This window comes from Durotheca rogersii (genome assembly GCF_024521655.1).
Source record: "Durotheca rogersii strain YMJ 92031201 chromosome Unknown GGS23scaffold_31, whole genome shotgun sequence".
NCBI lineage: Eukaryota > Fungi > Ascomycota > Sordariomycetes > Xylariales > Xylariaceae > Durotheca > Durotheca rogersii.
The window spans coordinates 295,627-321,442 of record NW_026251262.1 but is presented as its reverse complement, the minus strand read 5'-3'; the positions used below and the strand labels follow the sequence as shown (position 1 = coordinate 321,442).

The 25,816-nt window shown below is 54.2% G+C and overlaps 10 protein-coding genes across 10 annotated transcripts; 3 read left to right on the top strand and 7 right to left on the bottom strand.

The window, feature by feature from the left end:
• Positions 1 to 68: 68 nt before the first annotated feature.
• Positions 69 to 1,685, bottom strand: GGS23DRAFT_315081 (Zn-dependent exopeptidase). The gene is made up of 2 exons (XM_051512829.1): positions 421 to 1,685; positions 69 to 355 (listed from the first exon to the last, which is right to left on the bottom strand). Exons 1-2 carry the CDS (start codon positions 1,451 to 1,453, stop codon positions 168 to 170), a joined length of 1,221 nt encoding a protein of 406 aa, XP_051368316.1. The 5' UTR covers positions 1,454 to 1,685; the 3' UTR covers positions 69 to 167.
• Positions 1,686 to 4,017: 2,332 nt separating this feature from the next.
• GGS23DRAFT_314984 (uncharacterized protein) lies at positions 4,018 to 4,998 on the top strand. Its single transcript, XM_051512827.1, has 2 exons — positions 4,018 to 4,416; positions 4,485 to 4,998. Exons 1-2 carry the CDS (start codon positions 4,189 to 4,191, stop codon positions 4,869 to 4,871), a joined length of 615 nt encoding a protein of 204 aa, XP_051368315.1. The 5' UTR covers positions 4,018 to 4,188; the 3' UTR covers positions 4,872 to 4,998.
• A 483-nt stretch (positions 4,999 to 5,481) lies between these two features.
• GGS23DRAFT_314989 (kinase-like protein) lies at positions 5,482 to 8,883 on the bottom strand. Its single transcript, XM_051512828.1, has 5 exons — positions 8,652 to 8,883; positions 8,533 to 8,561; positions 8,336 to 8,453; positions 8,123 to 8,270; positions 5,482 to 8,055 (listed from the first exon to the last, which is right to left on the bottom strand). Exons 1-5 carry the CDS (start codon positions 8,697 to 8,699, stop codon positions 5,804 to 5,806), a joined length of 2,595 nt encoding a protein of 864 aa, XP_051368314.1. The 5' UTR covers positions 8,700 to 8,883; the 3' UTR covers positions 5,482 to 5,803.
• Positions 8,884 to 9,738: 855 nt separating this feature from the next.
• On the bottom strand, positions 9,739 to 11,819 carry GGS23DRAFT_585195 (uncharacterized protein). The gene is made up of 5 exons (XM_051517361.1): positions 11,498 to 11,819; positions 11,291 to 11,432; positions 10,700 to 11,214; positions 10,528 to 10,626; positions 9,739 to 10,452 (listed from the first exon to the last, which is right to left on the bottom strand). The coding sequence occupies exons 1-5, from the start codon at positions 11,678 to 11,680 to the stop codon at positions 10,222 to 10,224; spliced, it is 1,170 nt and encodes a 389-aa protein (XP_051368313.1). The 5' UTR covers positions 11,681 to 11,819; the 3' UTR covers positions 9,739 to 10,221.
• Positions 11,820 to 12,506: 687 nt separating this feature from the next.
• GGS23DRAFT_585191 (lytic polysaccharide monooxygenase) lies at positions 12,507 to 13,534 on the bottom strand. The gene is made up of 2 exons (XM_051517360.1): positions 13,050 to 13,534; positions 12,507 to 12,979 (listed from the first exon to the last, which is right to left on the bottom strand). Exons 1-2 carry the CDS (start codon positions 13,405 to 13,407, stop codon positions 12,606 to 12,608), a joined length of 732 nt encoding a protein of 243 aa, XP_051368312.1. The 5' UTR covers positions 13,408 to 13,534; the 3' UTR covers positions 12,507 to 12,605.
• A 3,166-nt stretch (positions 13,535 to 16,700) lies between these two features.
• On the top strand, positions 16,701 to 19,908 carry GGS23DRAFT_314837 (uncharacterized protein). The gene has a single exon (XM_051512826.1). The coding sequence runs from the start codon at positions 17,319 to 17,321 to the stop codon at positions 19,461 to 19,463; it is 2,145 nt and encodes a 714-aa protein (XP_051368311.1). The 5' UTR covers positions 16,701 to 17,318; the 3' UTR covers positions 19,464 to 19,908.
• Positions 19,909 to 20,065: 157 nt separating this feature from the next.
• On the bottom strand, positions 20,066 to 21,864 carry GGS23DRAFT_585184 (uncharacterized protein). Its single transcript, XM_051517359.1, has 2 exons — positions 21,611 to 21,864; positions 20,066 to 21,522 (listed from the first exon to the last, which is right to left on the bottom strand). The coding sequence occupies exon 2, from the start codon at positions 21,520 to 21,522 to the stop codon at positions 20,680 to 20,682; it is 843 nt and encodes a 280-aa protein (XP_051368310.1). The 5' UTR covers positions 21,611 to 21,864; the 3' UTR covers positions 20,066 to 20,679.
• Positions 21,865 to 22,507: 643 nt separating this feature from the next.
• On the top strand, positions 22,508 to 23,384 carry GGS23DRAFT_616002 (uncharacterized protein; the record flags this gene model as incomplete). Its single annotated transcript, XM_051520753.1, has 3 exons — positions 22,508 to 22,537; positions 22,694 to 22,929; positions 23,011 to 23,384. The coding sequence occupies 3 exons, from the start codon at positions 22,508 to 22,510 to the stop codon at positions 23,372 to 23,374; spliced, it is 630 nt and encodes a 209-aa protein (XP_051368309.1). The 3' UTR covers positions 23,375 to 23,384.
• A 43-nt stretch (positions 23,385 to 23,427) lies between these two features.
• GGS23DRAFT_585180 (uncharacterized protein) lies at positions 23,428 to 24,732 on the bottom strand. The gene is made up of 2 exons (XM_051517358.1): positions 24,146 to 24,732; positions 23,428 to 24,084 (listed from the first exon to the last, which is right to left on the bottom strand). Exons 1-2 carry the CDS (start codon positions 24,559 to 24,561, stop codon positions 23,511 to 23,513), a joined length of 990 nt encoding a protein of 329 aa, XP_051368308.1. The 5' UTR covers positions 24,562 to 24,732; the 3' UTR covers positions 23,428 to 23,510.
• Positions 24,733 to 25,168, bottom strand: GGS23DRAFT_585178 (uncharacterized protein). The gene has a single exon (XM_051517357.1). The coding sequence runs from the start codon at positions 25,118 to 25,120 to the stop codon at positions 24,797 to 24,799; it is 324 nt and encodes a 107-aa protein (XP_051368307.1). The 5' UTR covers positions 25,121 to 25,168; the 3' UTR covers positions 24,733 to 24,796.
• Positions 25,169 to 25,816: the final 648 nt, after the last annotated feature.

Below are 25,816 nucleotides of genomic sequence, written 5' to 3'. Positions count from 1 at the left end.
AACCACTTTGAATTTAATGTAAGCTGGGACACGACGAACGCTAAGTAGGTATATTAAGTCAACAAATATATGGGGTATATCCTATCGAGTGTGCGAGTTAGCGGCAAAAGCAAAGAATCATAAAGGTGCCTTTTCGCGTCTCCAGCGTCCGTCCGTAAGAGGGCGATTTAGCTCCCAATCGCGTGCAGGATCAGTTTCTTATAGCCTTCCACCGCGTCTTCCAGTTCTCCGAGCGTGATCGCCTCATCCGCACCGTGTGCAACCAGAATGCTCCCCGGGCCATACAGGTATCGCGTGTGGTTGCCCTTCAGATTGGGCACGTCGGTCCCGTAGTTGACGATGGTCGTCTCGAAACCTGCGAGGATCAGATGTCAGCCGCAGCTACTCAGCAATACGCAGGGTGAAAGTTGGTCGACTCACCCTCGACTTCGCAGTCGCACGCGACCACGCCGTACCCGGTATTGCAGTCGGCGTCGAACGCGTCCGGGTCGACGCCCCGCAGGATCTCCTGCAAGCGGCTAGCCGCGATGGCGCCGCCGCCGAGCTCGGGGCCGATCGCGACGCGGGCGGCGATGCGCGCGACGGCCCTCTCGGGGATGACGTTGAGCGCGACGCCGCCCTCGATGACGCCGACGTTGACGGTGGTGTTGCCGAAGTCGTCGCTGCTGCCGAGGTCGGCGTCGAGCACCTTCACGAGCGCGCGCACCAGGACCTCGATGGCGCTGCGGCCGAGCCAGGGGTAGCCGCTGTGGCCGGCGCGGCCGCGCGCCGTGATGTCGCACGCGAAGATACCCTTGTGGCCGCAGGCGAGCTGGCCCTCGGTCGGCTCGCCGAAGATGGCCGCGCCGAAGTCCGGCGGCGGCGACAGCGACCCCCGCGTCTCCGAGAAGTACCGCATCCCGTCGCCGGAGCGCTCCTCGCCCACCACGTACAGCAGCATCGCGTCGCTCGGGGCGACGGCGCCGCCGTCGACGAGGGCCCGCAGCGCCGTAATCTGCGCCGCCACGCTGGCCTTCGCGTCGACGCTGCCGCGGCCCGCGAACACGGTGTCCCTCGTCAGCGGATCGTCGGGGGCGCCCGAGCGCGAGTACGGGATGTAGGGTGGAACAACGTCGATGTGGCTTGTGACGAGGACCTTCGGCGACGGGTGGCGGTCCGGCCCGGGCCAGGCGAGGACGTTAAAGCGGGGTTTGCTGGTGCCGTTGGGCTCGCCGGCCAGCGGAGGCACGAACTCAAGCTGGACCACGAAGTTGCGGGCGGTGAGATAGTCGACGAGGAAGTTACCGACCTCGTTCTCCTCACCGCTGATAGAGGCGATATCGACGAGGGATTTGTGGAGGGATACGAGGTCGTCGCGGTAGGGCGGTGCGTCGGCCTCGAGATGCTTTTGCAACTCGGATCCCAGGGCTCGAGAGCTGCGGAGCAGCACGAGGAGGAATGGAGAAAACTTCATCCCTAGCACTAGATACGAGATCGCGTATGAGGGAGTGATTATGTAGCGGATCGATAGATCCTTAATACCTGCCAGGCAGGGCAAAAAAATCAGTCAGCAAGCACCAATTGCCGCTCGGGAGCTATGGCGAACCTCCGTTACGTGAAGCTGTCGGTGCAATGGCGGTGGTGAAAGTCAACAACCGAGTTGGGTATTTGGAAGCGGGAAGGGGAAGTGCCTAGGGTGGAGGGCTGCAATCGGCGTCGTCCGCCTATACCTACCTAGGTGGCAGGTGATCCCGGTCGGGTCTCCCAGCTCTGAACTCCACCTAACAGACGGCCGCACACCATCTCCCCTCTACCTCTAATATTTCACGATTTTCGGCCTTTTTATCTCCATCTACCTAGGAGCCGCCTTCACTTGGAGAAGGGAGGACACAGTGGGAAACACGGCTGCGCAAGCCGTCAGTAGACAGGAGTTGCCGAATAGGCCACTGGAGACAGGTGTTTTAAATAGACCAGCTTAGCAGCCCAGCTTAGCATGCCTACAGTGCCCCCACGGGAGGCCCCGGGATAACCTCGGTAGGCAGTCGTGATCGGCGGATGAATAGGTACTAATTTATACGTAGTATAATTTAAGTAGAGACCACAGTTTGTAGGGTACCCTTCTTATTCCTACACATGTCGGCCCATCAGGTGCGCCTCCAAGAAGTAGGTGTATATAGGTTCCGGTTGAGTATGATGCAGGGGAGGGCAGTAGTAGATGGGTTTGTAGGGGCGTTATTCGGCTGCTTAGGTAGATTGGATGGATGCATATGCTAAGTAGGTAGTACCTATAATAGGTATGTCATTCAGTCACGCTTGAGTCGGCGCCCTCGTATGGAGTACAATTTGCGGAGTGCCCGTCGTGTTCCTGCATAGGCCGGTCCTTGAAGGGCGTCTTTAATGTGCATGTATGTACCTACCGTGATGCGGAAGAGGTCGCCATTCGGCTGCCTACCTTAGGTACCTATATAAGGTGGATACACATCCAAAGACGTCAAGAAGGTTGTTACGCGAATATGACCAGACATCACCACACTCTTCAGATAGAATTTGCCGTTTCCTCTCTCAACGGCTCGAGTATCTCTCCCTGACTTCGCTACCTATATCTAGGTATAGGTATATACGGCTTGGCTGGAGGGGGTTGGGGCATCCTTTGCGCTGGCGGAAGCCGTCGAAGCGAATTGCCTACCTAATAAACAAGATGGCAGGACTCCGCGTACATGTGGATCATATGTGCTCTTTGAGAAGCTGAGTGTGATACCCAGCGATTGTATAGCTCCTGTTTGGGGAGATACTCTGTTCCGGACATTGACCCGACTCCTTCGGTGCCCACGAAGCCCTCAATTTCACGCAATACATCTGCCATAGATACGAGACACATATGGGTGATGAAGGAGAGACGAGGGAATGAGGGCTCTCGAGCGAAACGAATGTGTGGCTGGTGGGTGTCCACACGTGACCAACACAGGGTGCAACCTCCCATAGTCCTGGTTGTATGTAGGTAGGTATTTGATTCAACCACATCTCAAGATGGTGCAGTTAATTGCCTGCAACATCTGCCGTGAGGCGATTACTTCAGATGAATAATTACTGGAGCGTCTTTCGCGATACCAGGCGAGAACGCGTGTACGCTCAATGAATACTCTTCTAACACGCAACAGTCCCGACTTCCAGCTAATGTCAGCAATTGGATTTGACGAAGAACCAAGCAGGCTTCCGGTACCTACGTCCAGCTCCGCGTGTTGCCCTCGGATTCGCTTGACCTGATCAAGGACCAAGGCCTCTATTGTCTGTCTGAGCGAGCCGAGGCTCAATTACAGGTCTGGTATAGGGAACACAATGCACTGCAATCTTTTGTACTATTAGCCATGCCACAAGTCGGGTAGATTTCAAAGGCCCTACAGGAGTATCCCGGCGGTATTGTGTAAGCTTGAGAACTTAGCTCCACTACAAGCTTCTTCTCATCAGCACTACTTGGAGCTACGCCGGCCGCTGTGGCATGCGCGTTGAACATACCGTGTGTGTACTTCGAACAGTACAGGACTCCAGAAATGGTGGATCTGGGCAGCCATTTTCGAACGGCCAACCATCGACACAGTAACTGAGAGCGGAATATTCTCTAGGGCTCTCCTATCCGCCTATACCGCAAGCGTGCTATCGACATCGGAGGAAATCCTAAGGGTGCATTATCGTTATTACCGGTCGTACGTTAGGGTAAATTGGCTGATCATGTACCGTCGGGTTTAGACCAACTGATTCTAGAAGGACCCTACCGGTCGCCAAGCCGAGTAGGACACTGCGCCGCGGCAGGGGAGATTTCCCAGGGTTCGAGAGCCCACGGGGTAGGGCGTGATAGGGCTGTGCCGTCGCCGCGATGGGGTTGGCATCCTTGCTGGCTCGATGACGCCCCGGGCATAGGCCCGTCCAGCTGCTCTTTTGGCACCTAGCGCTGCTACGCTGCTAGACGCGTTACCGCGACTCCGTATAGAAAATATGTCAACCCGAGATCCTAGGGTCCGCTAGGCTACCTTGGAGGGGGGGGTGGGGAGGGGGGGAAGATGGTATTCAGTCGACGAAATCTCACGATGCTTCCATGTATAAAAGGGCCGCTTTGTTCTGACACCGGATGGATAATGGCCTTCCTTACCAGCAACCACACCGGTCTTCCCACACTCGTTTAGTAGGGTAATATCGTCTCTCCCACTCTTCAAGATGGTCTCCTTCGCCCTAGTAACGCTGGCGGTTGCCGCCACCGTCCGAGCCCTGCCTGAGATCACCCCCATCGTCCGGGAGAACACATGCAGCAACTGGCCCTTCTACCGCCAGTTTTCTAGCGTCGCCGGCCCGTGGACCCTCTTTGCCTCCTCGACCGGCACTGATATCGACAACAACAAGGCCTCCTACGTTACCTTTTCCGACACCAGTCTCGCAGCGGGCTGGGTACGACTGCCCCCCTCTCTCCCTTTCTCTCTCCTCGCGGGCCTCGGCGCTAACCTAGTGACCAACAGTTGAGTATCAGCAGCCGGAACGACACCGCGACGCCGCAGGTGCAATGCCAGGCCTTCGGCAGCTCCGACATGCTCGCCGTGAACATCGGCGGCCGCTTCGAGCCCCTCAGCGTCTCGGCCTACACCTACCACAACTACGACGGGCTCATCTTCGCGCGGACCGTCACGCGCGGCGCCCCGATCCAGCCGCACTGGCACTTCTTCGCCAACGGCACCCGCCAGCCCGGCACCTTCCTCGGCTGGAACAACCAGACCACCTGGGCCTTCCGCCGCCTCGAAGATGCCAACTCGTTCCGTGTTCGCCTCCTGTTCGCCGGCACGCCTGGCCTCGTCGATGGCGAGTTCGCCGGCTTCCTCCGCGCCGGCTTCGCCGAGCTCGATGATTAGGCGGCGACCGGCTTCCAAGCGCGAGGTGATGTGGGTGGCATCTACATCATTCGCGGCGTCGTGCTCTACAGTCCCGAGGGGTACGAGTCGATGATATAGTCCCTAATTCATAATTAAAAGGGGCAAGGAGCTAGCTCGGGCCACCCGACTTTGCCCTGTCCGCCATCTAAGATGCGCGCCACTGCTAGATACCAATGATACATCTTTAACTCGTGGTGCCACACCTATCAGTCTATATTCGATGTCGTACTAATCATAGAATGTTGGAATATATCCGGCAGTAAACGTTAGCTATCGGGAGGTCTCCGTGACTGCTACGGGGCGTAGTTAGAGCTTTGCCTGTTAAAGAGCGGCCGGTGTTAGGATACTTCTGGCTTTGGATCGTGAAGGGCCGTTCCCAGGGAGGGGAGAGCGCGGTTCTAAGAAGGCTCGAAGAGAGAAACATTTCGTGCACACCTGGATCAGTTTACATCTGCCCTACAAATTACGAGGTGGATTTTCTCGAGCTCCCTAAGAATACTACCTCCAGACCACGTGGGTATATAGAGTTCCCCTAACCTGCTTGGAATGTAAAAGGAGCCGCAACAACGGCGTCAAGGAGATCCCCCCCCCCCCTACCGCCCAAAACGGCTATCAGTATTTAATTTACGTCCTGTCGCTACCGTACAATGTATCTAAAATACCGTTCATACAAGACTGCCTGTCCACGACCGCCCTTGCGCCTTATACCGCCCAGTTCATTGCCCGCGAATAAAGAAACCAACCTGATTGGATAGACATTTATAGAGATATATATAGATATATATACACACAACACAACGCACCTGGATAAGCTTGTTGATACGACAAGCCGTACTGCCTTTCACACAATTCCATTGCGGTAGATACCTGGGTATAAGTCTTACTCCATCTCGATTCCTAAAGGCACCGGTTTAACCACTAGCACCGACGCCTGCTGCGACGTGGCGATGCTCTTCGTCAACCTCGTAGATTTCTTCGACCTTCTCGCCAGGAATTTGCATGATGGGGCTGAATTGCTCCACTTCTTCGACATCATCGTCGGCGTCCACCTCGCAAGCAGCTGCTTCCGCTTCCTCGTCCTCCTCTTGAATCGTGATCTCGCCGCTCCTTCGCCCTAATCCGCTGGCGCTCGCGCTGCGGCTGTGGCCGGCCGAGCTCGTACCACTCCGGGCTGCCGGGGTACCAAAGGACAGCATCGGACCTTTGAAGAGATTACGCTTGCGCTTAGCGAACAGGACCGAAGGACTGTTAGACGTAAATGGGTTGGGAGACCCAGGAGGATTGGCGGAGGACTTAGGTTGGGGCATGCCTTCGTTGAAACTGAGAGCGATTGCCGGTCCACGAACAAGACGTATGTTAGAGGGAAACGACGTGCTGGTTGGTGTGGCTGGTAAAACTTTCACCGAATGATGCGGAGAGCGTCCAGGCGTCTTTGTTGTAGACACCGACCCGGTAGAGCTGGTCGAGCTCGCCTTCGAGTGCGAATGATGATGGCGTGGCATTGTACGGATGGAGGAAAGCGATGAAGAGGTCGATTTACGGCCCTTCAGGCCGATCGAGGAACGGCGCATCGTAGACCGCGGCGTTAGCGGAACCGGCGACAGAGATTGGCGCTTGTATGACGAAGTAGAGGATGACACACGGTGCGGCCCTGCGTGGTAAGAGGTCGAGAGCGGAGCTGGCGTAGGTTTCTTGGCTTGGTTACCCCCGCCTCCTGCCCCGACACCTGGAGGGATTCCGTTGGGTAAGCTGGGAGAGTTCCCGCCGCTCGGTACGACACCACCATGTGTGGAGGCTGGGTATTTACTAGTGTGAGGCCGGGGACTAACATCCTTCGAATTTTTCCCGCCGGATTGACCGTCCCTACTAGCCAAATTCGGGGTGGACATGCTGCCTCGCTTGTTGGGTCTGTGTCGTCTCGTGCTCTCGACAATCCAGTGAGTCCAGTTCTTCCATGTGGCAACGATCGCCTGGGATGGCTTCTTGCGAACTTTCTGGGGAGGACGTAGCTCCTGCCCCCCACCGCTTGCCAGTGCGTCGGAGGTTGTTACAAGATGAAGAGTCGAGCCTCTAGACCTCGCGCTTCGAAGAATACCCTCCTTTGGTGGGGGTATTGGCCGTTGTTGTCGAGTTGTACTGACTGACCGTACGGAGTCTTTATCGACAGGAGGCGGCGGGGTGTTCGTATCGGGGCTAAGGTGGTCCTTGATCAACGATTCCGGTAGGTTGGGCAATTCTGGAATCTGGAAGTCGCTATAATGTGTGCTTCTCCTCTCCGCACGCCCTCTCGTCCTAGGTAGGGATGGTTCCCCTGAGAAACCGGAACCGCTGGCGTCCTCGTCGAGAATGGGCGCCATGCGCTCCAACTTGCTAGACGCCGCTGAGAAACGGCGGGAATTTCGATTCTCGGCTTCTCTGTCTTTCCTCCTTCTCTCCCTCCGGCGAGCCTTCCTCTCCTCCTTTTCCAACAGCAAGGTCCACCAGCCGGCTAGCACATCGCATCGCTGCGCAAGGACACTTTCAATAACGGCATCGATGTCTACTCCAGCGCTGCGCATTCGCTGCAGGCAATCCTTCTCCAAGTGGGTACTGAATGGGGGGGGTTGACGCAGCTTCAATATCGCGTGTTGCTGAGGGGCGTGCTCTGAGAGGAAGGCGTGAGAAAGAATCTCGGGGAGGCTAGGCCTGAGTAACGGTCGTTTGGAGAGGAGCGCCTTTATCAGTGCAACGGCGTCAGGCGGGAGATGTTCCGGATACTTCGGCTCCTCCGTCAGGATTTTGGACCTCGTAATATTGTCGTCGTCGTCGTCGAAGGGTAGCTCGCCACACAGCAGGGCATAAAGAATTACACCCAAGCTCCACACATCTACCTTTTCACCGGCGTACTTCTCCCCCTTCAGCATCTCGGGCGCCGAGTAACATATTGTCCCGCAGAACGTCTGCAAATAGTTCGACTTCCCTTCATATTCTCGCGTAAATCCGAAATCCACCAGCTTGACATTCTCGTGTTTATCGAGCAAGATATTTTCGAGTTTGAGATCGCGGTGGACGCATGACTGCTGGTGTACGTACGACACAGCTCCAACGAGTTGTGTGAATATCTTTTGAACCTTCTCGGTTGCCAGTGGGCCATGTCTAAGGAGATAGTTATAGAGCTCATCACCTAAAGAAGAAGAAAAGGTCAACGACGCGCCGGCAACCCAACGCTCAGAGATTCAGTCAGGGCGTACCTGGGCAATATTCCAAGACAAGCCATACTAGGGACTCGGTCACTATGATTTCGTATAGACGCGCAATATGAGGGTGGACAAATTGGCGATGGTGATGAATCTCGCGAGCGAGGTTCGAATCATCCTTGTTAGCGGACTTCAGAACGACCTATGGACGAGAATTAGAAGCTGCAGTTAACTAGAGGCCGAACACAAATTCGTGCAGAGACCGACCTTGGAGCCATTTGTGAGCTTGTGGTTCGCAAGATAAACCTTCCCGAAGGAGCCCTTTCCTATCAACCTCCCCAGGGTGTAGTTGCCAACATGCTTCAGGTCCTTGTTCGAAAATTCGCTGCGACAGAGGATGAGTATAAAGGTTGGAGCTTGGGGGGTCAGGGGGGGGTGGCCGGGAGGCCGGGACCTAGACTTACTCCAGCAGTTCCTGGTACGAGTTGGCAAGCTGGGAAAAACGTAAGAATGGTCAGCGCCCGCTCTGTTCCTCGATACGTCACATCGAGAAGCGTGCAAGATGTGATGAGTCTTGACCGACCTTTGCTTTCCGTCCCAGTGCCTCAGCCTTAGCTTTGTTCGCCTGCATATCCTTCTACGGCCTGTCTGCAACCCCGTCCACTGCCTCCGGGGGCGGTGGGGGGAGAGATGGTGCTCTGAGGTCGGTCGCCGAGTCCGCGGCAGGTTTGGGGGATGGACGTAAGCCGTATTCTACGGCTCTGGTATGGCGATGGGGCGCCTGGCTGGGTTCGACGGCTCATGAATAACGCAGCAGCTCTACGAGAAGAAGACGACAAGTCAGAGCTGTTTCGACGTAGCTGGTCCCAACATGCGTAATCGGGCGCGAACGCTGCGAAATTGGCAGATGGCACTAACGGCCTGCTAACCTGTTAGTCTGATAAGGGGTTCCGTCTCAAGGGTTGGCCTCGCGTTATGGCAATGTCTTGGTCTCCCGAGCTATCGGCGAGCACGGGACGAGTCGGCGCTGGGAGGGTCGCAATAAGAAGATGTGCAGGCGATCGTATTTCGGTCGGGTGTTGCGGAAGGCTGGCCGGAGCTGGACGGAGGTCAGCCCTTTGAAAGGATACAGGATCGCACAAATGGATAGGTAGGTCAGGAATCCATTGCGTACGTCGAGCTATCGCAGTTGGGGAAAAGTTTGAAGTCTGATTTCTGTAGACCGCGATGACCAGGGGCGAAGCGAGCAAGGGTCAATACCTGCCGCTAGGACCCGTTGTAGGTATAGTATGGTATTGGCTGTGTCTATCTATGTACATATGTACATCGTGCGTATACTATAGTAGGATGTCGCGTGGAAGGAGGACGGGGCAGCCCGAGGGCCTATCCCCCCTGCAGCTGACCATACTCGTCATGCTGAGGTTACCCGAGGCACCTCCTAGATAGGTACCCTAGGTACCTAACCTACCTAACCTCAGGGACATGCGTAGTACCTTAGGGGGGCGGCATGTGGCCTAGGGACCTTGCCAAGGGATATAGGTACCCCCTAGCAGCTCCCTACCTCTTTGGGCAACCTAATAACAATCTCCAGGCGGTCCTAGCAATTTCGCGACCTGGCGTTGATTGAGAGGATCATGTGCTACCCATGTACATACCCACCTATGCATGTATTGCATGTATATACGTATGTATATGCATTATTTATAGGTACCTTACAGAGGTAGGTAGGTACCTAGGTACCCAACCCACCGCCACGTAAGGCACTTGTCTCATATATAGCAGGTACCTCTCACTACATTGACGTAGGGGGTGTAGGCACCCAAGGTGCCTAACCTTCTCCCTAACGCATACCTATGAGTACAGGTAGGTAAGGTACCTAATCTACCCGCCGACCTCCTCTCTACCTAGGTACACAAAGGCTCCTCGCATATAATGCCCTCATTTCTCTTCGCCGCCTCTGCCACGATCCTCGATGTTGAAGCGCCATACTTATACTACATAGTCCGCAATCTGTAACGCGGCAAGAAACACAAGGAACCTACCTATCTATCTCACGCCACGTAGATGCGTATCCGTAGGAGCCAAAAATAGACCGAGCCGCCCGGGCGGACAGGCAGCAAAGCCGCCAGCGGCAATCGGTTGGCAAGTTACGATCACGATCTCAAGTATTCGCAAACACTCTTCCCCCACCGCACGCCACCCTTGTAGACCCACATCCCGGGAGCATTTCCGGCCTTCAGTCCTGCGATCGCATCCGCCAGGTCCGGTCCCAGACCCTCGGCCTTGATCTCCTCGACGGGATACAGGTACGTCTTGAAGGAGAACAGGATAGCCCTCGTCTTGGGCATCCGCGTCAGTGTTTGCAGCTCCATCCTAACCCGCGCCTGTCTGCCGTCAGGAGTTGCCCAGGCCGATCGGCCACTCAACGCGATGGTCCTATGAGAAAGGTAGGTGCTCACTTTATCAATATCTACGTCCATGTCCTCTTCGAATTCGTCCCCCGGCTTGACGTGGTTCCCAGAGACGTTGAATAAGGTGGGGTCTGTTGTCACCGACCACTGCAACTCGCAGATCAGGAAGAGCTCGACATAGACTCTGCTGGCGAGGCTGGGGGGAGGGAGGCTAGCATACGTTGACCCGGCAAGCGCTCTGCCCTACTTCGAGGCGACGGAAATATCTCTCCATGCTTGGGCCAATTTTTTCGTATGACGGCACCGGCTTATGGATATCCTTCAGCCCCTTGCCCAGCTTGGTGGCCGGGTCGAAGCCGGATGGACAACAGCACACGAAGGCGATACACTGATGTCCCTCTGGAGTTTCCTGTAGGAAGAACATGTCGTCCTCGACAGTCTCGCCAATACTCCGGAGCGCTGCTATCGGGTCGTTAGGGGGTATAAGCGGGAGAGAAGTGGCCGTCACTGTGTTACGGAAACACTTGCTGTCACGCGAGAAGAGAGTGGGATACCGGGTGGGGAGATATTCCCCTAAGAGGTAAGAGTAGACCTCCTGGACAGCTTCGACCCCGGACGGAAGACACCCGAGCGTGTGATTTGCGTGGTCGGTCATAGTGACCTTCCGGCCTTGTATGCGCGATAGGTAGTTCCTGTCTATGACAATGAGATCCGACGGGGTTGTCGACCTAACTGCTGCACAGACAGTTACTATGACGAAGCCCCAAACCCATTCTTCCCCCTGGACATTCCGCAGGGATTTCGAACGCACCCATCGTGATGTAATAAATGGGCTTGAATGGCCGAAACTGTTGCGGCTCTATAGCCTCCCAGTCGAATTCGGGAAGGGGCTTGATACTGAGCTCAGACTGCGACACTTTGACTCCCTCCTCAAAGGAGCCATAGGCGACTTCCTATGCGGGTGGCACGTTGTTAACCTGCGGTCAACAGTTGAAGTAGTTATCGGACCTCGGCTTACCTTCTTCGTGCGTTGGGCCCGTGCCCATAACATAACAGCTATCAACAGCCCAAAGACTGCGAGGACCAGAATTGCTGGCATCGTTCTAGAACGAGACCCCCAACTTACCAGCAACGACTTAGAACTCAGACACGTAGGAAGACCCAGAATCTTGGCGCGATCTTCGTGGGCACGATCGCCCATTTATATAGTACTTTCCAGGGCTATCAGGTCCTCTAAGCAAGCACCGATCGAGACTAGACGTGTATCAACAAGGTGTAGATTTCAGTAGTAACGCTCATGCATGCCCCGCAACCTGGATGCGGAGTCCAGATAGTGAGTTACCAACGGCATTGCTTGGCTTGCCCGATGCCGGGAAAGTCTCGGCATTCTGATAGACCCTCACCACACCATAGTTTACCAAATCTTCAATGGTGGCACCCCGAGCCTCTGTCAACACGCAGAGGTTAACTTAGAGCGTACCGGAAAGAGCCGAGCCGCGTTCAAACCCCACAACCAGATAAGGTCTCACGTCCTAGGTACAATATAATTATCCCTCGAATATGATTTCTGTTCGCATTATAAACCTTGCGGTGCGCACTTCTTGGCAGAGTTGGTCGCCTTTTCGATAAGATGAGAAATTTCGGCTTCGACCCTGGGTTACTTACCTTCCTACGCGATATTAGAATTACGTTGGGTTGAGCTTACCATTGTGCAGATTGAAATTGCAATACCTTCTCTAAGGGTAGATTAATGGGAACTGATCAACTTGAGATATGAGGGGTAGTAGCATCTTAAAAGGGGATTATCGTATATTATCTGAGATCCTTCCTATGGGCGTACGATTCCCTATCTATATGTAGATCTGCCCACGTTCATGCTCAACTTCATACATTTCTGTCCACAATCTGGCAGAACGGCACGTGAAAAGTACCGTAATCCCCTAGCAAGAGAAACGGTCTACTAAATTGGCTCTATGATAACCTCGCTAGGAATCAACAGATGCTCCGTTCCCTACCCCTTCCCCCCTTCCCCCTCCCCCATGATAGCTTACAACCCAAATCGAGTTTCGATTCTGACGTGTGGTGCAGCGGCGGAGCGTCGAATCTATTCTGTGCCGTATGTGTTCTTAGTTCGCGGCGGTCCAGAGCTGAGGTCCGGGGTATGTGTAGCTAGAGTACGAAGTGTACAGGTTGAAAATGATGCCTGGCTCGTTCCTCTGGTAGAGACTGGTTCCGGGTACACCAGAAGTCGGGGCCACGGAGCCGCTGCCAGTGACCCTGAAATTCAGGCACTGAGGGTAGGCTTGCGCCCCGTTGTCGCTCTGGCCGCCGTGTAAGGCGATGATTTCGTGTCGGATAACATAGTCGCCCGGCCTGAGGTTTCGGGGGATCGTGACGGTTGTTGTGAAGTTGTTGGCGATTAGTTCGTCGGTTACCCAAGTGGTGCCGCTGACGATGCTCGCTTGGCTGAACTTGGACCATCGAAGGTCTGCGACATTCGCTGTTAAAGAGGTTAGTGGGGAGACTCCGCTTTCTTTCAGCTTCACTCAAGGGAAATGGCCAATACATACATTGGAAGGGAGAGATGTAGTTGATAATGGGTCCCTTGTGCGAGTCGGGCCACGTATTCCAGTAGAAGATGGCCGTATCACCGGCTTGTGCCTCGATGAAGTTCTGGCCTGCTTTGGCGGACTTGTGGCAGGAGATATCCACGGTCCCGAAGCTTGCGGGCTCGACGAAGCCGAGATCCTGGTTCAGAGAATCCCAACCTGCGGTCGCGGGGGCCGACCCGGATGGGAGGTAGTACCAGACCGGGTTCGAACCAGCAGTCCACTTCCCGTTGACGGTGACACCGGAAACGTAACCGTGGGCCCAAGTAAGTTGGGGCAGGGAGGCAGCAAGGCCCAGAAGAGTGGTGGAGGCTCGCATTTTGGAAGGGCTTGTCGAGGTAATTGGTCTTCTTGAAATTACCGAGTTGATCTTGATCGTCGCTGGAAGAGAAAAGATATTCGGCTATCGTCGTCGAAGGGAGCTGTCCCATATATACTCATGATGGCCGTACGCGACATGCTGGCTAGCTACAGCTTCCCTGTAATCATGGCCTTGGGATTTCCGGTGGGTTAGGGGTCTAATGCGTCCCGTTTGAGACAACGGATCACCCGAAGACAATAACGTGTCCCATTGCAGAAAGTCTGTCGGCCTCAGTCGACGAGCCATTGGTGGCCTTGAGGTTGGCCGTCTAAGACAATAGTATTAGCGCAAAGTGTTTCCATTGGATAGACCAAACTTGTCACCGTGCCGAGACGGATCCCGATAGTCCGGGTTCCCTGTCCGGAGCTCCAGGCCCGGGCTCGGTTGAGTATAGACGGTCTTGGCGCTCCTGAAGGACCAGGTTGATGGCTGCTGTAATGTAACGCCCGCCCTTATTATTGTGCATTCACTTCCGACAACCTTGTCAGTGGTTCTCCTGGTTCGCGTCTCTGGCACTTCCCGGAAAAGCCGCAAGGCACGCAATAGATGGACATTCGGTAATATTTAACGAGAATCAAGAAGTAGGATATCATGCGTTGCATGGATCCCCTGACGTGATTGTGCATACTGCCCGGCGACTCGTGCGTAATATGATGAGCCGAAGCGTTGTAACCACCTAATATGCCTACGATGTGACCATTCGACAGCACAGCACGGACTTGGGGCTTGACGACATCTTGGTCTTGGGTATGCCCTTCGCTGAATATGTCCTTCTTCGATGATGCCATGCCGCACGAGCAAGGACACACCGGGAGATACGGGACGAGGAGGGGCAGGTTGAAATACTGAATGTATTAGATGATGTCAGGTCTCTTGATAACCAAGAGACCTGTTTCCATTCAATAGAACGGATCGTGTTGATGGGGAGCCCGCAGGTACTATCGTAAGCCTCCATTAGGGACTGTTTACCCAGGTGAATGTAACAGCCAACATTTCTCAGTCGCAAGCGGAGGGCGGAATGGTGGCTGCGATTTTGTCACGTCAGGAGTCCTGCCTATCTCAGTATATCAAGCCTGCATAACCCACGAGGGAGATGTGAGCGTCTACGCGTTTATGTGAGACATTGTAGGAGTCGATGAATTCGGCAGTACCCCCCCGCCTCTATGTTGTGCCAAGTGTGCCTATCCATATGGCAGCAAATGTTATCTCCCTTATAATCCAGACGGTGGGATAGAAACAGGGGAACCGAAACCCTTAGTTTTCGAGAGTTAGCTTTAGGTGGATAACTACGCTTGGACGATATAGGTATGGGTGCCGGTTAATCTTCCCGTCGACCCAGGAGCCAGGTAAGCCCCGTTCGTTAATTATGCAGACGCAAACGCAGGCTCTACATTGCAGATCCGCTCACAGGGTTCGTGCCGTCGTGTCGAAGAGGAATACCCTCAAATTTGCAACCACAGCGTCGATGAACTCCAGACCCGGATCCATGTTGGGCGGACGCAGGAATGAAATAATAAAAACTAAGCACCTGACTGACCAGCAACGCGGGTTTATAAGGGCAAGTCGTACCCTTTCTCGTACATGCTACCTCTTAATGCGGTGACTTTATGCGATATTAGATTGCCTGCGGCACTGGATGCCGTCCCTCACTCCCTACATGTATTAGTGGATGTTCGCATGCAGCTTATTCTTCGTTCCGACAGGGGCAAGGGTCCAGGGAAGCCGGCGCGGATACGCGGGCCACGGGACGCGGAATGATTTCGTAGATCTGGGCGCGTCACCCGTCCACCTTGGCGTAGAGAATATGTGCCATCAGCTGACTGATGGTTACCTGACAGAGGGAGGGGAGTCATTACTTCACGTACGCCCTACTCGCCTTTGCGGTTAGGTGCTTCGACGCTGAGCGCACAACCAATCTCGTCCTCGACGACTGGAATGGCGGAGGCAAGGAGGGATGTTAAGTCTCTACTGAAGGACACGTGCGGGCAAGTCGCTCTGTATGATCTCCGCAGCCGGGATGCTACCGAAGAGGTTCTTGATATGTGCCCCGATAGCGCTGGCATGGTCGTCGGCCGTAGTGCGGAGTCAGTCGATATGTTTGCCGGATACGGTGAGGATCTCCCCGGCGTGGCGGCGAACCTTGAACATGGAACTGCTGGACTTTCCCATTGTTGGCGCGCCGCTTCGAATACCCCCAGCGTTCCGTTTCGCGTACCTTATTGCAACTGACCCAGATGACGAGAGCGCTACCACGCACAAGGCTCAATCGAAGCAGCCGTCCTGGCTACCGGAATGATCTGTAACTGATAATGTCGCCTCATCTCTGATGAGGATCTGTCTTCTTCATTCCGGGAAGTTATTACAGTCTGCCTGGATGGCGTGCAGGGTTAGTAATACGGAGCGCGTCGGTTTCATCACACCACCATAAGGTATACCTATGTGCCGTGCCCCCAATACCTACCGTTGAGACCAGCCAGCGAGATCTCGGTTCCTCTACGGGCCTAGACAAGCTACGTGTTCCCACCTATGATATTTGCAGGTCGGCGAACAGCCAGTGGGTGCGATGAGCGACGTGGATATCTTTTCACGCGGGACTGGCATCACCGGGTCGACCGATCAAGCAGCCACCGACCGCCTATCGAGACCAGTCAAGAAGATTCCCCAATGTCCTGAAATCGTCCGCGCAAGCCAGTCGGACGACGAGATCTTCTGCGCCGGGTTACGAGTCTTCGTACAGGCACACCTAACGCAGCAGGCGGACAACTCGAAGTGCCAGCAGCTGACGGAGCCGGATCAGTGTCGGTCGCACAGAAAGGCGTCGAAGATGGCAAGAAGAGGCTGTTCGAGCTTGTTGGGTTCGAGCGGGCCTGTTTGAAGATGTCGTTTGCATTTCTCGCGGGGGAGGTCTCGCAGAGGGATTCGAATATTTGGCGACGTAGTTGACCTACAGGCACGGCCAGATCTTGGATGTTGTGAAGGTGAGTCTTCATCGAACAACGCGGCACAGCCACATCAGGTATCAGAAAGCGGCGGGGCTGGTGGGCTGGTGATGGGTACCAGGCCGGGTAGGTACCTCCTATGTACGTAGCAGGTACCTATGTGAGGGGTATCTACCTTAGGTACCTAGGGTACCTACCTGTATTGCGGTTGTTGGGTCGCGGTACAGGTGCACTACGACAGGGGATACCTAGGTAGGTACTTGCCTAGCCACCTGAGGTAAGGTCCCGCGCCGGTTCTGAAGGACCTCAGTTACTTGCCCTATTGTGCACAACACAGAACTTGACCCGATATCCCAAGGTCAATTTGGGTTGCAATGAGGTTCCATAGGGGTGAACGGGCGAGGCTAACCCTAGGCTTCGGCAAGTTGGGCGGAAGGGCACGACGAGCTACCCAGGTGTAGGTCTCTAACCCTAGGTAGTTTCTAGCCTGAACCGAGCTCAAACGCGTACCATAAGTAGGCACGGTCTCGCGATCTCGCGCGAGCTTTGCGGGTCCTCGAAACCTCCCCTCAAACCCCTTTCCGCTCCAACTTCATCCTGTGCTCGACCTGCTCTTCACCTGTGTCGCGCCCCCGGGATCCCCGTCCTACTCAACCTCTTGCCGGCATACGTGTAGCTAGCAGCAGTTCTCAGCGGGTTCTCATCACCACGAACTATACTGTACCCCGACGACGGTGGTGACCCCTCGCTCTTCTCTCCCACGACACCAGCCTCCGACACGCGCAACGCATACATGCCGACGCACACACATATACATACATACATACAGGTATGCACCCGCGTAGCATCCTGTCGGGGCCGTAGGTGTCTCTAGAGCCGTCCGCGCTGGGGTCCCGTCCTAGAACCGGATTCTGTTCGAGCTCAGCCGCCATGGTGAGGTCCGAAACGCTTTCGCCTCAGTACTGGCGCCTTGAAGGCATCAAGTTCCCTGAAGACCAAGAACCCATGGTCACGCGGCAGGAATTTCGCTCGACATTACTTACACCCCAGTTTTGCCACATTCACGACGCTACCCCTCGGCAACGGTTTGCGGTGAATCTTCGCGTTCTGTTGAAGGGTTATCTATTCTTCCACGACTTTAAACAGGGTGAGACTTTTTGGAGAGATCTGGCTCAGGCACTATGCAAAAACTGGGGTGGCAATTCCATCCGGGGCCTAATTAATACGTACATGCTTGGGAGACAACTATTCATCCGCGACCTTGCTTCTGCGCGCGCTGGACGCCCTATCGCAGCTAGGCCACACCCGCCATCCGAGATCGTTCGGCTCTTGGATGACTGCATAGCCGCCAGCAGACGGCCTCCCACTCCCGTGCATCGCCGTGCAGATCTCCGAGGTGCTTTTCGAGAAAGGCTAGCAAGATGGCGCGAGGAAGACATTGTGTCAAGCCCCGCTCCTGAGTGTCCGAATCCTCCGGTCAGGGGACTTGCTGAGCGGGTGAGTGCCAGGCCTTCTTTAGCCTCGCGTATCTCAGCACCTGTCTATGGCGCGGGAGATGCGAGAGAGGAAGACCGAGACCCCACAACTCGAGTCGACCCCTCCACCCCCGACTCTGAGTCGTCCGATTCAGGCTCTCAATTCGCGGTCAGGAGGCTTCCCCAAGAGATCGATAACAATAACGTCGACAGATCTCTGGCTTCCCGTATTTCGGCCCCTCGTGAGAACCCTGTTAGGTCTAATTTCGAGTACGAATACCTAGGGGGCCGCGGTAGCGCGCGAAGAGAATCGGAACTCCGTGGGCCCCCTCAGTCTCCATCCGCATCCTCACAGATTCAACGAATCGTAGGTTATACGAGCGGGGAGCTAGATGGGGACTCCAGCCTTGCCCGTCTACCTCAAAGGAGCCCTAGCTCACAAATTCGGAAAGATCCCATTACGAAGTCGGACGAAGCCAAGGGCCAGGCTCCTCGCCCTCCTATTCCGGGCCCGGACCATGGAGTTTCATCTCCCCCCAATGGAGGGTTAGATACAGAATCAAGTAGCTTGTCTAAGCTCGCCGCTCCCCCCAGCTCCATCACTTCTTTACCGGGCGCTCGAAAGAGACGAGCTTCTGGATCATTTGTCGACGCGGTGCCTTCAAAACGGTGTGCCGCCTCATGCGCACCAAGTGCCAGTGGTATTTATGAGCATCGTGCTGAAGCTGATTCACACTCCGATCAAACCCTTGTAGATCCGTCGGAGAAGGATGGCGGGGAACGACAACCGGAGATCCACGCCGAAGCAAGTACGTTGAATACGTCGGCAGCGCCTGGCCGGCGGCCGGATAGAAGTTCATCCCATGAGACCGTCGTCGACGAAACCGGTCCAACCAGCAATTTGAAAGGACCAGACGAGCCTAAGAACTCTAATCGCGTCGATTCTGTTGCAATATTATCAGTTCCGCCCGGCGGCCCCCCCGGGGAAACTACATATCAGAAGGACACAACTATTTCAGAGCAAGTCGGGACGGAAGAAGCAGGAGAAACTGCGGAGACAACAGTGGTTAGAGAGTCCAGGGCAGAGGTAAATTGTCGTGAGTTCCAGCCCTTAATCAGCTGTTTCAAAGATCTCCCCACATCTATCGCCTTTCAGCCACCCGCAATCAAGGATCATAGATTCCAGGATGTAATCGCAGAACTACAGCGTAGGCTCAAAGTTCAAGAGGAGGCATTAGAGGCATCACAGGCGGCGGCGGAGAACGACCGACGGCATACTCATTCGATAGAGACCCAACTTTGCGCCATTCAAGAGCAACTGGCCCGCCGAAAAGACCAAACAGATAAACAGCAGATCACGTCACCGGACAAGCTAATAGGACTAGAGAGAGATCTTTATCTGAACCGCCTCAAACAGCAAGACGTTCCATCGTGTATGAGCGGGATCAGGGGCGAGATTTATAAGCTGAAGAAAGTCGTTCTCGTGAAGTTATCGCAGGAAAACCCTGCTACAGGGAGCTGGCCTAGGATGGAACGCCTCTGGCTCACGCTGGATAAAGCCATGGAGGAGGCCGAGATAGCTTCTCAGACTTCGGCATAGGTTCAACATGGGAGACCAGCGGGAGTTGCAGCGAATATTTGAAAGACATAGCAATGGGGGCTTCGCTATGTCCCAACTCGCAGGGGCTAGTCTATACGGACAGGCTTAACTGTGGGCATCATGAATGGACGACAAGGTATTCACGGGGTGGTTCAGCTCACATCACGCAGAATGGCGGCAACTGGGGTGACAAGTATATTAATAACGGTCTCCGCTATGTTTCCATATAGCTTTAAACAATATTACATAACATTACTACAATCGGCCCCAAACAGAGAGAGGGCAGGGGAAAGGAGCGAAGAGACTGAGCATCATAAATGATGTAGACGAACTGTGCTAGTTGAGATACGTAGCAATCACTTCGCTTCTAGTCCGAGGCCTTTCCGTAGCACTTACGGAGGAATTCTATCTTTCATACACTTTACTCAGCCGTTTAATATCTCTGGGTGTGTAGCTACAAGAAGTTGAGGGGCAGTTTAGGTTGTTATATTACGTATGGATTGCTTTCACCAGCCCCTTTGATGACGCTGAGGAGTTTACATGGCCGACGAGTGCGCGTGTCTCCAGGGATTGAAGACATTCAGCTTACGATACTTGACTTATTTGCTACATGCTTAGTTTTTTTTTTATATTTTGCCTTTATTTCTATTTTCTTATTACAGCGTAATGTCAGCATTTGCAGACAATACACGAGCTATTTGCAGATACAACCCAGAGACGGAAAAACTGGAAAGGCATTGGCCAATCTTATATTCCCATCTGTAGGTTGTGCGGAAGGAAGATGCCTGCTGCTCGTCTTGTAGAGAGGTGCTATCCTATGGGCCTTCCTGTTTTGAGGCCGGCTGCTTATCTCCTCCTCAGCCTTCGCTCTCCTCTAAATCAGCCGCCTCGGCTTCGGCCTCTGCATACGCCGCCTCTGCCTCTGCCTCTGCCTCGGCTGCTCTAATAAACGCTTTGCCCCAAAGTATTGCTGCTGCTTCGTCTAAGACTTCAGCATCCACGGCCGCCTCTAGGATCGGCTGCCACTCAGGCGGTACATCGATGTCATCGATGTTATCAATGCTAGCACCGTAGCGTTCCTCATCGTCAGGCGGATCGTCGCTGAATATTTTCTTGAGTGCCCCAGCTGCTTGAATGCCTGCCATGATCTTGTGTATGCCGTATTGTATCTGCAAGAAATGCCAGCTCGGCAGCGGGCGCGCAACTGGGTCGTCCGTCACCAGCTCGTAGACGTCACCGTGTTCCAAGGCTGGGAACATGGGGGTGTCGCCACGACGGTACTGCCAAACTGCGGATGATCCCAGTCGGAAACCACGCGGTTGCCATTCATGTCCTTCAGCCACACCATTTGGATAAAAATCCGGTGCAGAGGGTCGGTCGGATGCGCAATAGGACGGATGCCAAAGAAGAAACAATCCCACATGGCGTGGATGGTGTGCGTGAGCGGGAAGATGTTTTCCCTCTCGCGTCCATGCATTACCAGGTTTTCGATGGCAGGCAGCGGCCAAAGTGCCCGGAGCATACTCCATGTCTTATTGTGATCAATCCCCCTTGACCGTACAGGCACAATGTGTGCACCCTGCGGCTTAATGGTGCCTGTTAAGATGCAGCGATTGTTGTAGAACGTTGGCACGTCCTTTTGGGCCTTGACGTCGGCGCTCTCTCTGCTCCGCTTTTTGGCATTCTTGCTGATCAGCCAACTATCCGTTTGCATAGATATTAAGCGGATCAGGCCTTCGAGACATATAGTGAAATATCCCTCCAGCTTTTCCGGTGGGAAGGAGCACATGACTGGCGTCACGCCGGTAATCTCTGCGGTCGGATCTAGTGCAATATTGAGAACCGCTAGAAGCCACTTCTTTTCTTTCGCACGCTCAGTCTGCGACAGGAGGGTGTCGTGTTGCAGGCAGTCGAGCTTGGTTCGTATAAAGGCTATAAAGCGCTCATCCGTCGGCGGCAGTGCTGCGTCGGGCTCTGTATCGACGTCCTCTGTAGACGTGGGCGGCGTCAGGGTTGGGTCCCATTTGATCGACCGCCTCCCGATAAATCGCACCGCCATCTGTCCGGTTAGCGCAGGAAAGGGCAAAGTAAACAAAGGACAAAATGAAAATAGGAATAGAGGAAGAATTCTCGCTAGTCTACAGTACCTTGCAAGGCAGGGAAGAAACCGAAAAACGGATATGTCGCGTAAAATGTAGACGCCCACATTTACGCTGTGCGGTATGTAGGCTTATAAGGGCCGGTTCAACTGCTACGTGACAGAATAAAAAACAACTCGGGCGACTCGAGCTGCTAGAGTTCGACTTGTTAAAGAAAGAGAAGAGGTTGAAATAAAATATAGAAAGATGTTGCTCGTAGACTCGAAAAAGGTGGCAGGGGGTGGGGAAGATGGAAGAAAAATATTGTAGTCATTAGCTAGGTTGGGAATTCGGTACTAGTCTAGTACTTTTTATACTAGTACTATAGGTATCTTAAAAATACAGCTCTAAGCTACGGTGATTAGTAAAGAGGCACGACGGGTATTTTATATCTAGTAACGTGGTTTTAAGGTGTAGTAATGCGGGCCTACGAGCGTATCTAATAACACGGCCCCGCGAGTACCATATATCTAGTAACAGGATTTTAAGGTACTATTATAGTGTCTAATAACGCGGGCCCACGGGTGCCCTATATCTAGTAACACGGTCCCGCGAGTGCCATATGTCTAGTAACGGGATTCTGGGGTACTGCGACGCCTAGCAGCTAGCTATAGGCAAATCCCATGCCTAGTAACGTGGTTGATATCCATGCGTGTGAATTGTGTCAGTGTTTTGTCACGGTGGGGGTACAGAGCTCACGTCGAAAGTGTAGATGTTGCCGTCTCTGTGTTCTCTCCCGAGTACCTGCCGACATATAAACCCAGAGGGTATTTCCATTAGTAGGTAGAGCAATTAGACCTCCTTGGATAATATCCTCGGCCTTCCCTTGATAGAACCGACTTTCTTGCCCTCTCCCTTCCATTCCACCTCTTCGGTAAGGCTTAACCAAAAGCAACACAGCTTACGATGGCTACCGCAAGCGTCCTTGGCTCCATGGTTATCCCTGGCCTTAATGAAGCACCTACGTTGGACAATCTGGAGAAATCTCGACTGGCGTAAGCTCGATCTCACGTGCAACCCCCCCTATGTGATGGACCCATGCTGACCGTCTGGCGGCAAAGCTAAAACGCGCTCCCCGACGACCACGATCAGCCTAATGTCGCCGACACCGTCCTCGCTGATCTCAAGGGCTTACTCGAGAAGTACATTGTCCAAGAGAAGTTCGGTTACCACCTAGTCCACGGGCACTTGCAGGTGACCCTGGGTCGAGTGATGCTCGGGCAGCCCATGACAAAGCTCGATGCGTGCTGGAACCGCCCAACTAGCGTCAAGGAAGCGGCTCTCGGGAACGTACATGGTCACATTTTCGTGCTGGGTGCTGACGGCCAGTTCACGCCCTACGAATACCACCAGAGTCCTCCCCCGGAGATCACCGCCAACGAGACCGCCTTTATCTCCGCCCTATAGAGCTACCTTGTGCAGAAGAACCTGGCGAGCCTCATCGGCATCCAGCTCCTGGGCGGAGACAGCACTCCTAAGGACATGCAGGAGTTCGTCCTGTCGGACAACCACGGTATTACCGTCATGATGGATGCCAACATGACCAACGCCAATAAGACTTACCGGGTTACGGGCTGGACCTTTGTGCGAAACGTGAACGGCACCACCGAGCTCAAGGGCAACGAATCCCATGCTGAGACGGTGAAAGGATCCCATAAGGTCTTCGTTGGCGGCAAGGGCCTCCCAGATGTTGGGGGCGGCGTTGACGCGGAGGTCGATATTGATGAGGAGGTCGTCATCGACGCGCTGCGCAGGGAGGAAGTCATCAACTAAGGCCGGAGTCCACGGGCCGGCCGACTAGCAGCCGGGACTAGGTTGTGGGAGGTCTTGGAGAATTAAGTTCAGAACGGTCATTACTGCAGCTAGGCATGGAACGCCGAGGGTTGCCCAGGATTTCGTTCGGCCACCTTTAAAGAATTGCCTCCAGATACAGACGTCTCTTCTCAATGCTCATGTTCTCGACCCCTACAACTCCCTTCTGCCCACTGTTGTAGAATGTTCCGTACCGGAGGAAATATCCTGCCTTTCTCGCTGCCTCAATACTCTTCATCTGTGAGCGGGACACTCGCCCAGCGTGGTGGGCGAATGCCTTCCAGAATTCATCCCTCAGCACGCCGGCGTTGTCGAGATAGATCCATCCATCACGGCCCATGCTGCCAATAAACTTTTCCAGCACGTACAGGGTGAAACCGAAGGGCTGGATCCCCACGTCAGTCCAGTCTATGACTCCTGTGATAATGCCGCTACCGCCGTCGACGAGGATGTTCAGCTCGTTGAGGTCGCTGTGAGTGAGCGCCAGTGGAAAATCTCCGGAAACGAGCGTCGGCAAATGCTCCCTCACTTCGTCGAGGGCTGGCCCAAAGCGATCGGTGAGAACGCCGGAGGAAGAGACGGCGTCGAGCCTACTAGAGAACTCGGTAGCAATTGCAGAGATAGCAGGCTGATCTAGAGCCACCGGCCTGCGCCAGGCCTGCGCAAAGAAGCTTGTTCACAATGTTAGCTGGCCCGGAGTAGAGAATAAGCCAATGCAAAGTCTTGGCGAACCTCGCCAGGCTGTGTACGGCGGCCAACTGGCTTTGGGGTTCCTCCGCCAGAGACGTGCGCACCAAGGCATAGTTGTCTCCCGGGAGTCTGTCCATCTCATATATAGCGAGCTGTCCTTGCGCGTCGTTACCAATTTGGCCTAGAGCAGCACCTACAGGCACAACGTCTCCATGAACCTGTCTAGCTAGGTCCAACATTCTCATGTCTAGCTGGGCGTCCATGTTTCGGAACTGGACAATCTTCTCTCTATTTAGCCCTGCTACCACGGTGTAGCTGGTCGCCCCTTGGACTGAAACTGGTTCGACTAGCCCTCCGAATGTCGTGCGGGCTAGATCGTCGCATTCTGCCCTGGAAGCAGATGCCTGCGCAAAAAATTGGCCGATCTCGTCGTCGAGGTCGCTGTAGAGCTGAGCCATGGCGGGCAAATGGAGATGGGATGCGAGATCTTTTTCGATTGTGTCTGATAGTTTTCGGAATGTAGAGCAGGTCTGTCGTCCGCCAGGGCGTGAGGACTTGCTGCCATTTAGCGGGAGCTTAGCCACTGTGGCGATGCTGGTATAACGACTCGAGCCGACTGTGAAAAGCGTGCTGCGGTAGAGAGCCTGGCCACACACACGGCCCAGCTCCACCCATCTCGTATGCGCCGCGATATCAAAGTCTAGGTATCTTCAACGGTAACTGATCAATGGCCGAGCAGATCCTCTGAAAGTAATCTGGCATCCAAGTGTCGTAAACATTCTTAGTAAACCGATACGCAGTCCACTTGTCCTTTCCGTCAAGTGCTGTAAAGTTAAATTTGTTAATCGGGTAGCGGTAATATTTCGTATCCTTCCCGTCGATTACTGCATAATATCCGTATATCCTCGTAGAGCAATGGTCGTGGGAGATGGAGAATGTAAGGATCTGCCGGTAAACCTCGTCCTCGCGCCTAATAAGACGAAAGAGCTCGACGATACCCCGCGCCGCGAGAGTCATATTGTAGGCGTTCTGGCGGCCCGCGACGTCCAGTGCTGTAGCCCTATACTTCACCTCGCAGGCGAGGAAGGGGAAATACATGTAGTATGTAGTCATGAAGAAGGACAGGTCGCCGGCCATGGAGTCGCTAATAAACGGCGACAGCTTGGCGACCTGGCTATCGGTAAACGCCTCTCGCCGGAACCCGACAGAGTAGTCTGGTTGTGGGCGAGTCCCAGCCAAGGGGATCGAATTATTCCATCCCTCGTTTATACTCTCGATCGAACACTTAAGGCCGGTGGAACCGTATAAGATTTGCATTGTGTCCAGTAACGGGGCTTCAGTACACTTTCCCTCATGGTAATTAGCTGTCGGCATTCACCTCGCTGTCAACTGCCCTAGGTGTGTAAATCTTCTCTTGCTCTTATATCTACATTCTCTCCCTCCTTGCTCTGGTTCTGCTGTTGTGCTTTGCTCCTTCTGGTGCTATTATATCCAAATAGGCTTTCTTACGAGATCGTGAGAGTACATAGGGGCGAGAGGAACGCTGGAAACCACATCTGCTAATCGTTGTTAAATGTGACAACTGTAGAAACCTACGCACCGCATTAGAAGCCGTGCATGTGTGGTTCAGGGCTTTGTGTTAGGTGCGGTATTAGAAAGGGGACGAGGGAGCTAGAGACGAGAAGAGTCGAAGTTTGATAAAATAATATCAAT